This window comes from Trichechus manatus, unplaced genomic scaffold (genome assembly GCF_000243295.1).
Source record: "Trichechus manatus latirostris isolate Lorelei unplaced genomic scaffold, TriManLat1.0 scaffold00015, whole genome shotgun sequence".
Classification (NCBI taxonomy): domain Eukaryota; kingdom Metazoa; phylum Chordata; class Mammalia; order Sirenia; family Trichechidae; genus Trichechus; species Trichechus manatus.
Window position 1 is genome coordinate 16,407,627 of NW_004443951.1, and position 13,966 is coordinate 16,421,592.

Here is a 13,966-nt window from a genome sequence, read left to right on the forward strand (position 1 = left end):
AAATGTTTTTTTATATATTATATATATTCATATTATACACACACACATTGTTCTTCCCCTAACACTTTTCATTTAATAATATATCTTGAAGATCTTTCCATTTCAATAAGAAATTTCTTCTTACTCTTTATTATAGCTGCATAGTATTCCACGGTGTAAATGTATCACAATTTACCAAACCAGTCCCTTATTAATGGGCATTTGTGTTGTTTTCCATCTTTTAGTGTTGGAAACAATGCCAAATATTTTTAAAGTACATGTTCAGGTATATGTGAGATAGAATCTCAGAAATGGGCTATCTCGATCAAAAGATAAATGTATCTACAGTTTTGGTAGTATTGTCAAATTCCTCTCCATAGGAGTTGTTCTGTTTGGCGCTCCCAACAGCAATGTTTCCCTACACCCTCACTAACAATGAGTTTTCAAACTTTTTGATATTTTACTAATATGCTAGTGGGAAATGGCATCTCAGCATGGTTTTGATTTGCATTTCTCATATTAAGAGCAAAGTTGAGCATCTTTTCATATATTTAAGGGTCATTTGTATTTCTTCATCTCTGAATAGCTCATTCATTGTTTTGTGCTTTTTCTTCTTGATTTCTACGAGCTCTGATAAACAGGGAGATGAATCCCTTTGTCTGTGATATGAGTTGCAAACATCTTCACCAGTTTGTAATCTTTTACCCTATTTGTATTCTTTCTCGGGGAACTGAGCCTTTTCTGGTGAGAGGAAAAGTCTCTCTCTGTCCTAAAGCCCTACTTGAGGATATCTCTTTCCCACCCAATATTTATTCATGCATTCATTTATTTAGGGGGAACTCAACAGAATATGGTTAAAGGCAGTGACTAGACAAGCTAAAACCATCTCATGATCTTATATACCCCACTGAGTTGACATTCCACACTAAATCAGATACACTTGCTTTTGCTTCATAACACTTTGATATTTTACAAAGGGCATGTATTATTTTGTAACCAATATCCCTATATTGTAAATAGAAATAGGGAAACATTAAGAGATCGCTTACAAAATCCTGAAAAGTATAAAATAGTTTTTCCTCTATGTACACGTCTTTATATCTGCTAGATTATGTACATTTTCCTAAGTCATTAATTTATCTGAAAACATCATTCTTCTTGCTAGAGAATGTTGTATCATATAGATACATAGTATTACAATTTAGAAAAAATCTCTATTATTATAATTTTCTCTTTTAAAAAATTTTGTAAATAACATGGTAAGGAATACCTTTTAAATGTGAATCACTTTAATTCATTTGATTATTTCCTTAACATAGATTTTTAAATGTGAAATTTCTAAGTCAAATGGTATAAACATTTTAAAGACTTTTATACATATTGCCAAAATGTATTCTGGAAAAAATGTTACCAAATTACTCAGAGGAAACTTAAATAATTAGAAAACAAGAAAGGCTAAAAAATAAATAAACTCTAACCATGCAACTCAAGAAACTAGGAAAAAAAAAACCTAAAGGAAGGAGAAAGACATAATAAAGATGTTAAAAATTAAAAAAAATAAAAATAAAATGTAAAATCACAACGTGTTCTGATTAGAAAAAATATAAATAAACCTACACCTAAATACATTGTAGTGAAATGGCAGAACACTAAAGACAAAGAGGTCATCTTAAAAGCAACCAGAGAGAAAAGAAAGACTGCCTCAAAGAGAACAACAACTAGGCTAATAACAGATTTTTCAATCGTAGCACTAAAGGTTAACGAATTGCTGAGGAAAACTAAATGTCAATTTAGAATTCTATTACCAGCTATATCCTAAAATTCAAGAGTGAGGGAGAAATAAAGATAAAGAATTTATTACTCTCAGACACTCGTACTGAAAAACTACTGATTAATTTATTTTATTTACATAACAAATACTTTTATAAGGCTTAGTATGTGCCAGGCACTATTTTAATCATTCTACAACCCCATGAAGTAGATAGTATCATCATTCCTGTTTTATAGATGGGGAAATTGAGGCATAAGGAAATTAAGTAAACTGCTCAGGGTCACACAGCTTTAGATCAACAGATCTGGATCTCAAACCCAGGTAGTCTGGTTACAAAGTTGGTGCTTTTAACAACTACACAAGTTGCCTTTGCTCTGGAAGGCTGAGGAACTTGAACTCAGAAGGAAAAAATACAAGAACCAGTGGTAAGAAATTGGTAAAAGTGCACGTTAATCCAAATTTGGATTGGCTACTTAAAACAATAATAATAATGAGAAACTGGGAGTGTATTAAAAATATGATGTTACACTATACAAAGTAACAATACGTGTTATAAGAACATGCAACATGGGAGGAAGAGAAATAGAGTTAAAACTATTCTACTTCATATTGTCAAAGAGAGGCATAATATAGACTTTGCTAAGTTATGCATGTTAACATAAAACATAAGAAGAGAAAATTTAACTTCTAATCTTGTAGGGGAAAGTAAAAGGAGAATAAAGGAAACATATTCCAATGGAAGAAAGGAGAAAAAGAAACAAACAACAAAAACTCAAGTAATTCCAAAAAAACAAAACCCCAACAGGTTTTCTTCAAGGAATTTGACAAACTGATCCTAAAATTTATATGAAAGAATAAAGGGTTTAAAACAGCCAAGACAATTTCCATAAAGCTATAACAGTCAAAAAGTATGTTACTGGCATAGGGATATACAAATAATCTATTGAAAAGAATATATAATTGATAACATAGAACAAGAAAGAAGTTAACTAGTTCCAACATATCAGCTGGATTGACACAATAGTCGCAGCAATGGACTCAAACATACCAACGATCATGAACATGGCACAGGACTGGGCAACATTTCATTCTGTTATACATAGAGTCCCCACGAGCAGCAGCCGACTCAACAGCAACTAACAACAATGATAACATATCAGCATAAAAATCTAAAAAACGTAATGCAGTAAAGAAAGCAAATTGCAAAAATATACAATACAATATAATCTATGTAAAATTTTAAAAATACTACAGACATACACATAAGAAAAATATAAAAACATACACAGGAATAACAGAAACTTGAGCATAAAGGTTACCTCGGAACAGAGAGTGAAGAGAAACGATGGGGCATAAGGCTTTAGCTGTATCTGTTGTATTTTGTTTCTTAACAAAGAATATCTGAAACTAATATGGCAAGATTTTTAAAATCTACTTTATATTAATGATAGGAAAAAAGTCATTTGTTATATTTTCTGAACTTTTCTGTATGTCTGAAATATTTTATACTTAAAATGTTATTTTTTCTTCAAATTTAAAAGTAAAGAGAAACAGGAGATTCAGAGAGGGCAAACAGAGGAAGAAGAAAATAATATAAAACGTAAGAGTTGTGAGAATTTAATTAATACCTTCATTCAAAGATATTTGTGTGCCTCCCATGTACCAGTCACCACTGTAGTTCTCAGGATACTGACCCCTTTTCCAAACTGGGGCCAATGGTCCCCAGAAACTTCAACCGGCATACCGAAGAAACCAAACCTGTTGCCATTGAGCAGAATAGTCCTCCTAAAAAGCCCAACCACCTCTCCAATCTTGGATATTCTTTCCCCAGAAGCAGGTGCTCTGGGGGGATGGGATCCACATATTGTTCTCTGGTGAAGGATTCGGGAGAAATGTTGACAAATTTTTTCTCTTCCTTGCTCAGATTTAGTGCTGAGACTGGGTCACTGACATCTTCCTTACCTCTGCTACCCCAGGTCTTCCTTCTTCCCCCAGGCTCTGTTCTGATTAATTTATGACTGCTGAAGGGGATCCACCTTATTATTGCCTTCATATATGACCCTTCCTTCCACTGAAGGGATAATGGGCCTACCTGATTTGGTCCACCTGGGGAAATGGTGGTGCTGGGGTTACTTTCCAAGGCCCCTCAAAGCAGCTCTTTCATGTCTGCTTCCAATTGGCCCTGATGTCAATAGGGTCCATCTCCATTCACTACAGACAACATTCTGGTCAGCACGGACCTACAGGGAGAATCCTGTACTGGTAGTCAGCACAGTCGCTGGAGATTTTGGAGAAGCCTCTCAGCTTTTCACCTTCTCCTTAACCTACCACCCACCTCCCAGGCACTGTTCTTTTCCTCTCCTTCTAGCCATTCCCCATCCTTTCAGATTTGCTTTCCTCTCTTCTAATCCCCTTCCTTATACCCCGACCCAGCCCCTTCCTTTAGCTATCTCTTCTGCAGACATCTTTCCTGAAGATGCCTTATCTGATGATTTCTATAATCCATGGTGAGAGGCATCCAACAGCCTGGTGACATGATGGGTAAGGAGGCAGATTAGGGCCATGGGCACCTTGCAAGGTAAGGGGTGTCTTCTCCAGAAGAAAGACCCTGTTAGTCACTGGTCCTGGATAACTCATTGGTTGAGGCCAACATACGCCTCTTTGAGATGAAATATAAAACAAAAGAATACCTACTGCTACCAGATTCTGGCTGAGCCAACCTTATGCAAAGGTACTGGGTCCAGAGTCAGACACATAATTTCATTTAAAGCATTCACAGGATTTTTTTCTCCCTGAATAGCAATTAGATATATGTTTTAATGTAGGAGTTTTGACTAGAATGTTTCTTACGTTTGACCCAGCTTTTTGGCTTCCTCCCGTGGATTGTCTTATGTTAAAGATACGTAATTTTAAATTTACTATACTGATTTAATAATATGACTATTTCTCTCTGATTAAGTCCACTGGTATACTTATCAAGTTAACAGGCTTTCTCTCCTGAAGATGAAAACTGTAATCTGATGGAATTTTCACCACATATTCTTAAAAGGTTTCAATGTGTAGACTCTGAAGCCACTACCACACATGTAATATGAATAGGGGACCTCTCCCACATGGATTCTCATTCAACAAGTATTTGCTGAGCGGCTACTCTGTGCCAGGTACTACCTTAGGAGCTGAAGATACAATAGTGAGCAAAGCCTAAGTAGTGTACTCTCCTGGAGCTCAGAGTCTAGTGGAGACACAGACTCTCTGGTGAAGGAAGAGATTTGTGCTCCAGCTGAAGTTCTTACCACACTCTGCACACCTGCAGGGTTTTTCTTCCATGTGGAATCTGATGGATGCAAAGACTTGAGCCCACCTCTGATGAACCTGAAGACTCGTTATAACTGGAGCCCTTACGACATGTATTGCATTTGAATGTTTTTTCTTGTCTGTGGATTCTGATGATATGGAAGGTCTGTGTTTCAAGTGAGACTCTTATCACACTCCATTTGTAACATTCCTCTCCTGAGTAGACTTGCTTAGTGCTCTTTATGAAGCCCTTACCACCCTTTGATGAACTCAAAGCCTATGCTCTGACTGAAGCCCTTATCACACACATCACATTTGTAGAGTTTTTCTCCAGTTTCACACTCTGGAAAACGTGAAGGTTGCAGCTCCGATTGAAGTCCTCACCACACTCTTCAAAAGTAAAGGTTTCTCTCCTGTGTGGACTTTCTGATGAATATAAAGGTTTGTGGTTTAACTGAAGCGCTTGCTACATACTTCCCATTTAAACAGTTTCTCTTGTGTGAACTCTGTGATGCACTTGAAGGTATATGCTCTTACTAAAGCCTTTACCACACTTCTCACATTTGTAGAGTTTTCTCTCCAGTGTGGACTCTTCGGTGAATGCGAAGATTAGAGCTCTGATGGAAGCCTTTTCCACACTCTTTACACTTAAAAGGTTTCTCTCCTGTATGGACTCTCTGATGAACGCGGAGATTTGTGTTACAACTGAAGCTTTTGCCACATGTATCACACACAAAAGGTTTTTCTCCTGTGTGGACTCTCTGGTGAATGCGAAGATTGGAGCTCTGTTTGAATCCCTTGCCACACTCCTCACACTGAAAAGGCTTCTCTCCTGTATGAACTCTCTGATGGACACGAAGGTTTGTGTTATAACTGAAGCCCTTGCCACAGGTATCACATACAAAAGGTTTCTCTCCTGTGTGAATTCTCTGGTGATAGCGAAGATCTGTGCTCCGACTGAAGCTCTTACCACACTCAGCACAGTCATAAAGTTTCCTTCCTGTGTGGAAAAGGGGATGCTTGGAAAATAGGCAAATGTTTTTGATGATGAAAAATATGACTGTCAAATTAAAAAATCTCAATGGAGGTTGTAAACAAAAATAGAATATCAGACTGGAGAATATGGAAAACTGTATTAGTTGATTAAAAGACAAACTTGAAGAACTCTACCAAACCCAGAGGAAAAGGATTAAAAAGTGAAATTATGAGAAAATATTAATACATGAAGGATCAGTCAAGAAGATCTTATATGCATATAAGGGATCCAGGAGAGAACAAACAGAGAAGAAATACTGCAAATGTACCCAATCTGAAAAAGAATTTGATTCTTCAGATTGAAAATATTTCCCCTCAGTAGGACTGCTGTGTTTTATTGACTACACAAAGGCATTAAACAGTGTGGATCATAACAAATTATGGATAACATTGCTGAGAACGGGAATTGTAGAACACTTAATTGAGCTCATGCAGAACCTGTACATAGACCAAGAGGCAGTTGTTTGAACAGAACAAGGGGATACTGCATGGTTTAAAATAAGGAAAGGTGTACGTAAGGGTTGTATCCTTTCACCATACTTATTCAGTCTGTATGCTGAGCAAATATATTATGAAGAAGAACGCAGCATTGGGATTGGAGGAAGACTCATTAACCACCCACAATATGCAGATGATACAACCTTGCTTGCTGTAAGCGAAGAGGGCTTGAAGCACTTACCGATGAAGATCAAAGACTACAGCCTTCGATATGGATTACACCTCAACATAAAGAAAACAAAAATCCTCACAACTGGACCAATAACTACATCATGATAAACAGTGAAAATACTGAAGTTGTCAAGGATCTCATTTTACTTGGATCCACAATCAGTGCTCATGGAAATACAGCCAAGAAATCAAATGACGTATTGCATTGGGCATATCTGCTGCAAAAGACCTCTTTAAAGTGTTAAAAAGCAAAGATACCACTTTGAAGACTAAGGTGTGCCTAACCCAAGCCATGGTGTTTTCAGTCACCTCATATGCATGCCAAAGTTGGACGATGAATAAGGAAGACCAAAGAACTGATGCCTTTGAATTACGGTGTTGGTGAAGAATACTGAATATACCATGGACTGCCAGAACAAATATGTCTTGGAAGAAGTACTCTGGACATGTTATCAGGAGGGATCAGTCCCTGGAGAAGGACATCATGCTTGGTAAAAGTTCAGAGAAAAAGAAGACGACCCTCAACGAGATGGACTGACACAGTGGCTGCAACAATGGTGTCAAACACAGCAATGATTGCAAGGATGATGTAGGGCTGGACAGTGCTTCATTCTGTTGTACACTGGGTCACTGTGAGTCGGAAATGACTTGATGGCACCTAACAACAACAACGATACTGAGGAGATAAATAAGAAATCATTTAGAACTGCCTAATACTAAGAGGAAATCCCTTGGGTGATGCAAATGGTTTATACTCGACTACTAACCTGAAGGTTGTCAGTTCGAACTGCCAGTGGCACTGTGGAAGAAAAGTCCTGGCGATCTGCTTCCATAAAGATTAAAGCCAAAAAAAAAAAAAACTCTACGGAGCAGTTCTACTCTGTAACACACGGGGTTGCCATGAGTTGGAATCGACTCAATGGCAATGGGTTTGGTTTTGGTTTTTTATTAATAAGAGGAGGAAAGAGTCAAGAAATTAAGCAGCATGTGCATAAAATAAGACGTCAGTAATCAGACCAAGCATATCAATTATCACAGTAAATGTGAAGAGCTAACTTCCCCTCTGAGTCTTAGAGTCTAAGATTAGATTTTTTAAAATATCTAGTTATATCCACTTTGAAAGAGACAAAAATATACCAGGCAATAATAAATGAATTCACGAAGGTGGTGGTATACAAGTTCAACACGCAAAAATCATTTGGGTTTCTATACGGCAGTAATGAGCAAGCTGAAAATGAAATTAAGGAAACATTACCACCTACAATGGCATCTAAAAGAATAAATCCGCTAGGAGTAAATTTAACCAGGAAGGACAAAGACTTGTATACAGAAAATTATAAAACATTACTAAAACAAATTAAAGAAGACCTAAGTAAATGGAAGGACATTTTGTGTTCATGCATTGGAAGGCTTAATATAGTTAAGATGTCAATACTATCTGAAAGCAATCTATAAATTCAATGCAATCTCCAAAAAAATCCCAACAGCCTTCTTTACAGAAATGGAAAAGTCAGTCCTTAAATTTATATGGAAGGGCAAGGGACCACAAATAGCTAAAGCAATCTTGAAGAAGAAAAATAAAATAAGATGATTCACACTTTCTGATTTCAAAACATACTATAAACAATAGTAATTAAAACAGCCTGGCACTGGTATAATAACAGACATATAGACTAATGGAAAAGAATTGAAAGTACAGAAATAAATCCATACACCCATGGTCAACTGATTTTTTACAAGGGTGCAAAGTACACCCAATGGTGAAGGAAGAGTCCCTTCAATAAACCGTTCTGGGAAACCTGAACCTCCACATGTAGAAGAATGAATCTATGCCTCACACCATACACAAAAACCAATTCAAAATGGATCAAGGACTTAAATGTGAAAACTAAAACCATAAAATTCTGGGTATGCAGTAACTTTCTCTGTCTCTTGCACATGCGTGGGTACCATATAGAACCTGGCCAACCCCACTTCTATATCTGTTCCCAGAGGGGAGGGAACGTGGTCTCTTGTACTATAGCAGGAGATGGGGGGACATGCCAGATTGTAAGAGCTCACCTTGAGGGGTAGACTGAAGGGGAAACAGGATTTGCTAGGCCAAACATGAGTGCCCTCATGTGGTCCACTAGTTCACTACAGTTTGGTAAGTCATCCTTACGTAAGGCTCTGGCACGTAGCCACTATTGTCCACTGCTGCTATAAACCCTCTGCCCTCCCACTGTGGGGCACAGAGATCTGCTTTAGTCCTGCTGCCGCCCAGGACTTGATCTCTTCTGTAAGTCTCCCAAATGAAACTCCTCCACCACCACACTGGAATTCCTCACCTCTTTCTTTGGTCTCTTGGCGCCTTACATTTTCGGAGGCAAATTTCAAATTACTGGTCCATGCCTGGACACTTTTGTATACCACAGGACTCGTTTTTATAAAACGAACAGATAAATACATAAATAAATACATAATAAATATGTATGAGTGAGCTCATGTATTCTCTGGCTGTTTATATTTAAATATAAATAGGAAACAGTAAAAAAAAATAGACTTTAGTACAATATACTTTGTTTTAATATTTTTCTAATAAAAATAAAACACAAATAGAGGAAGGATACTCTGGTTTTTACTTAGGTAATAATAACATTTCTCTTTCTTCTCTTCAGTGGTGATTTGGAAACTGTGATATTTGAATTTCAAGCCCTAGTTTAGTTTAACACTTTAAGAGCCCACAGCTAACCCAGGGAACCAAAATTCTCCAAAAAATAGTTGTCCTTACCCACTAAGACCAGGTTACCATAGATCTCCAGCATCACCTCTCTGTATAGGGCCCTTTGCGCAGGGCCTAGTTGCTCCCACTCCTCCTCAGTGAAGTCCATGGCTACATCCTTGAATGTAACAGATTCCTAAAACACCAAAGAGCAGAAATTTGTCTTCAGTGAACAACCATCTACATCAACATACATGGCAACACTGAAAATGGTCAACAGAATAACAGGGACTTCAGAGTTCTGCCCCAAACCATAAGCACAATTAAAAGCACAATAAAAAATTAAGAAAGATACACATATCTTATGCAGAGACTCATTAATAATATGAAAAGCTCTTAAAAATCAGTAAGAAAAAGACAAAATTCTTCAGTCGAACAAGAGGAAAATAAAAAATAACCTGAATGAGTAATTCCTAGAAGAAAAACATAGTAAATAAACACACGAAAAGATATCCTGCCTCTCAAATTATCAAAGAAATGGGCATTTAGATAACAATGAGATATGTTCTCCTATCCATTTGACAAAGAGAAAGAAGACTTAATACTGGTGAGGTGTGAGGAAACAGGTACTCTTGTGTATTACTGGAAGGAGTACAAATTGGTACAAACATTTCTGGACGGCAATTTGATAGTATTTATCAACTATATCCTTTGATCCAACAATTATAATTCTAGAAATTCATCCTCATTAAGATAACTAATGACTTCCCTGCTCATATATCCAATGGAAAGTTTTCAATCCTTTTCATACTTGACTTCTTGGCATTATTTGGTATTGTTGACCACACACATGGGCCTCCTCAAAACTCTCTCCTCCCAGGGACTGGAGACCATAATCACCTATCACCTGATTCTCCTCCTACCTCTCTGATCATTGTCAATTTCCTTCTCTATTCAACTCACCATTGCTGAGGTTTCCTGGGTTGGATCCCAGGCCCTCTTTTCACTCTACTCATCTCCCTGTATGATCTCATCTATTTTGAAAGTTTCAAAAGCCATCTGAATGCTGTAAACTCTCAAACATACATTGGCAGCTGAGGCCTCAAGCCAGACCTAGAGCTCCAGACCCAATTACCTATTAGATGAACATCAAGTGTTAAGCACAGTAACTGATACATAGTACCTGTGCCATTGAGGGCTTTCTTGCCTGTAATATTTATAGAAAATCACCAAGACTTTCATCTGTGGCACCACTGGGTGGATTCGAACTGTTGATCTTTAGGTTAGTAATTGAGCCCAAACGTTTGTACCACCTAGGGACCACTAATTAAAAAAAAAAACCCCACTGCCGTCAACTTGATTCTGACTCAGAGCAACCCTACAGGGCAGAGATGAACTGCCCCATAGGGTTTCCAAGGCTGTAATCTTTACAGAAGCCGACTGTCATATCTTTCTCTTGCGGAGCAGCTAGTGGGTTTGAACTGTGGATCTTCCGGTTAGCAGCCGAGCGCTTAATCACTGCACCTCATAGAACACCTCAAATTACATAAAGCAAAAAGTAAGGACTATAGACCAAAACTATCTATCACTCAAAGAGACATATCTATCACTCAAAGAGATTCCACACATTTTCTCAATTATTGATGGGTCAAGCAAACAAAACTAAATCAGCAAAGATACAGAAAATTTGAACAAGTCAGATCTCACGGATACACACAGAAGCCAGCACCTACCATTAGAGAATATACATTCTCCTCAAGCACGTAGGAAACATAAATCTAATCACAAACTAGGCCATAAAGCAACTATCAACAACGAAAAGTAAAGACTTGAAGGAGGTATGGAAGTTAATCACATATCAAATCTTCTCTTTAAGAAATGAAATCTCACTTCCTTCAAGAAGTCTCCTTAATCACTCCAGTTCACACTGATTTTTCCCCTCCTGTAGAACTGATATCACTAACTACATTCCTCAAACTGGCACTTAAGTGTGACTTTCTTGCATTTTGTTTAATGTATACATGAGATAGAACCCATTACTGTCCAGGCAATTCTGACTCATGGTGACCCTACGTGTATTAGAGAAGAACTGCATTCCATAGTTTTCTTAAGAAAGTAGATCGGCAGACCTTTCTTCTGCGGTGCCACTGGGTAGATTCAAACTGCTAACCTTTCAGTTAGCAGTCGAGCACAAACCGCTTGTGCCACCGAAGGACCTATATACGTGAGACAGTAATCACTATTTCATACGTGTATATAATATCTCCCTCACGGAAACCACACACTCTGAGGTAAGAATTTTATCTAATTTTTTGTTTGTTTTGCTCTTAAAACTAAGCACAGAGTAGCCTCAGCTAAGTGGACGAATGAATGAGTGACATGTTAGATGGAGAAGAGACCAAACCTAAAGGAGGGCATCAGGCAAGGAGACAGCATTCCCTTCAGAGTCCTTCATTTCACAGATAAGGCCCAGTCCTCTAGATGTGCATAATTTAGGCTCAGTCCCTGGATGGGAAGACTTGTCCACTGACAGCATGAACAGCAGAGGCAAGAGACCTAGACATGAATCCTGGCTCCACCATTTGACAGTTTGGTGACCTTGACAAGTTTTAACCTTACTAAGCCTGTTGCCACATCTATAAAAATGGGAATAATATCCACTTCTCGCAGTTGTTTTGAGTATTAAAAGAAAAGTCAATGTTAAATGTTTCTAGCACACAGTCAGTGCTCCATCAATGTTGGGTTTCCTTCTCTTTTCCTAAGGAAGAAAGGAAATTGTTATCTCTTTTCTCATGAGTAGACACACTCTGGACTGAGGAAAAACAAAAATTACATCTCACCTGGAAACTGGTCATTTCTTCCTCCTCTTGGGCAAGGTCAGGGTGTTAAGGAGGCAGAGCTGAAGGAGAAAGGAGCCATGAGAGACCAGGCCTGACTTGCAGCTCCCAGAGCAGCCAGCTGGGACAAATGCTGCTATTTCACCTGAACCATTCCCTCAACCACCATGTCATGTAAAGTCTCCTCTTTTCCACACTACTAAACAGGGGCGGACTAACCAGTAAGCAAGGTATGCACGGGCTTACTTGTGCTTACTAACTCATCTGTAGTGGACAATTTCACATGGGTTTCACCCCATCTTTGATGTGGTTAAAAAACAGGTGAAATTGTGCACTACAGATAAGTAAGCACAAGCAAGTCCTGCGTACCTTGCTTACTGATTAATCCGCCCCTGCTACAGATTGTTCACCATTTTATATGACTGTCCCCTCTCTTCTGAGTCAAAACCTCCATGACCCCTCCCTGTTACCTGAAAGCGGTCACTTCACCCAAGCCTTGCTAAATAAACTCTGCAGTCGCAGCACCTCCAGAACCCCTTTCTCCTGCAGACTTCAGCCTTGGCTCAGCCTTGGCAGGGGGCCTAGATCACAGGTGTGTCCTCTCAAGATAGGTTCCGGCTGGCTGCCTGCGGCGCTGCAGCCTTCATTCTTAAGAGCTTAGCTTATTTCTGTGCAGCAAAGTCCTGGGGTTCTGGGACAGCTTTTCTTTGGCTGACATTTTTCTTCTGGACCCCAAATCTCTACACCCACCCCCGCCGCCCCCCAGCAGGACTGCCACAGTCGGAAACGCATCCCGGCTCCAGGTTACACTAAGCACCTCCTGGAGGAGGTTCAAGCAAAGGAACTCTGCACACCCTGACTGCAAGCCAGGCGACCAAACACATTTGAGGGAAGACCTGGGGCCCCAAAGGGTGGAAGCACCCCGCACACATTGCTCTGTGAGGGGTGATACGCTGCCGTTATCCTGGGATCGTGGTCCCGACCAGGGGACGCTCACAGCCCCGAGCAGCGGAGCACAGGACTGCTGAGCCAAGGCGGGTGTGTGTGGCAAGCAGGGATCCTGGAGCCATTCAGGCAGCAGATACTACTAATGCTCCTGTCTGAGGTGAGCAGGGTCGGATGAAATGACTGCTTTAGAGAACCTGGAAAGATTTCGATCCTTCACAACTAAATCGCGGTCGCCACACTTCTTGGGACCACGGCTCACAGGGGCCTGGATTTGGGGTTCAAGTCCCTCAGTCCCACCCCTACTCTGGCCCTCTGATCTCCATCTTCCAGCTGACCCCGGGTGCCCCTCCGAGCTGCAGTCCTGATGCAAACAGCTGCCGGCTGCGCACATAGCGGCCCAGACTCACCTCCTGGGCAGCGGGACCCGGGCCCAGCCCGCCGCCGCGACAGCACTGCGCCTGCGCGGAGAGAGCCCCGTGGCACCTCCCACAAGACCCCGCGGCGTGGGGGCCTCACTACCCTCAGGCTCAGCTGCCGAAGGCGCCGTGTGTATGCTGCCTAGTCTGCGAGCAAGTGCTTTCTAGGACCTTTATACTTTAGCTTCACGATATGGGAATTCCTGTTTTTGCCTTGCCAAGTGATAGGAAAATCACTTTGTAAAAAAAAATTTTAGTTTTTAGGATTCTATAATAGAAGTTCTGAGGGCCTCCCTCTCTTTCAGGTGTAGAAGCT

At 39.7% G+C, this 13,966-nt stretch overlaps 1 protein-coding gene across 2 annotated transcripts; it reads right to left on the minus strand.

Annotated features, from left to right (window-relative positions):
* Positions 1-4,118: 4,118 nt before the first annotated feature.
* On the minus strand, positions 4,119-13,679 carry LOC111819666 (zinc finger protein 782-like). 2 transcript variants are annotated; one of them, XM_023727176.1, is made up of 3 exons: positions 12,290-12,365; positions 9,519-9,645; positions 4,119-6,044 (listed from the first exon to the last, which is right to left on the minus strand). In XM_023727176.1, exons 1-3 carry the CDS (start codon positions 12,302-12,304, stop codon positions 5,602-5,604), a joined length of 585 nt encoding a protein of 194 aa, XP_023582944.1. In that variant the 5' UTR covers positions 12,305-12,365; the 3' UTR covers positions 4,119-5,601. The 2 variants fall into 2 exon arrangements, 1 of the variants encoding a protein (XP_023582944.1); XR_002823248.1 differs by lacking the exon at positions 4,119-6,044 and adding an exon at positions 13,642-13,679 and having other exon boundaries at positions 9,247-9,645; positions 12,290-12,348.
* Between the last annotated feature and the right edge of the window lie 287 nt (positions 13,680-13,966).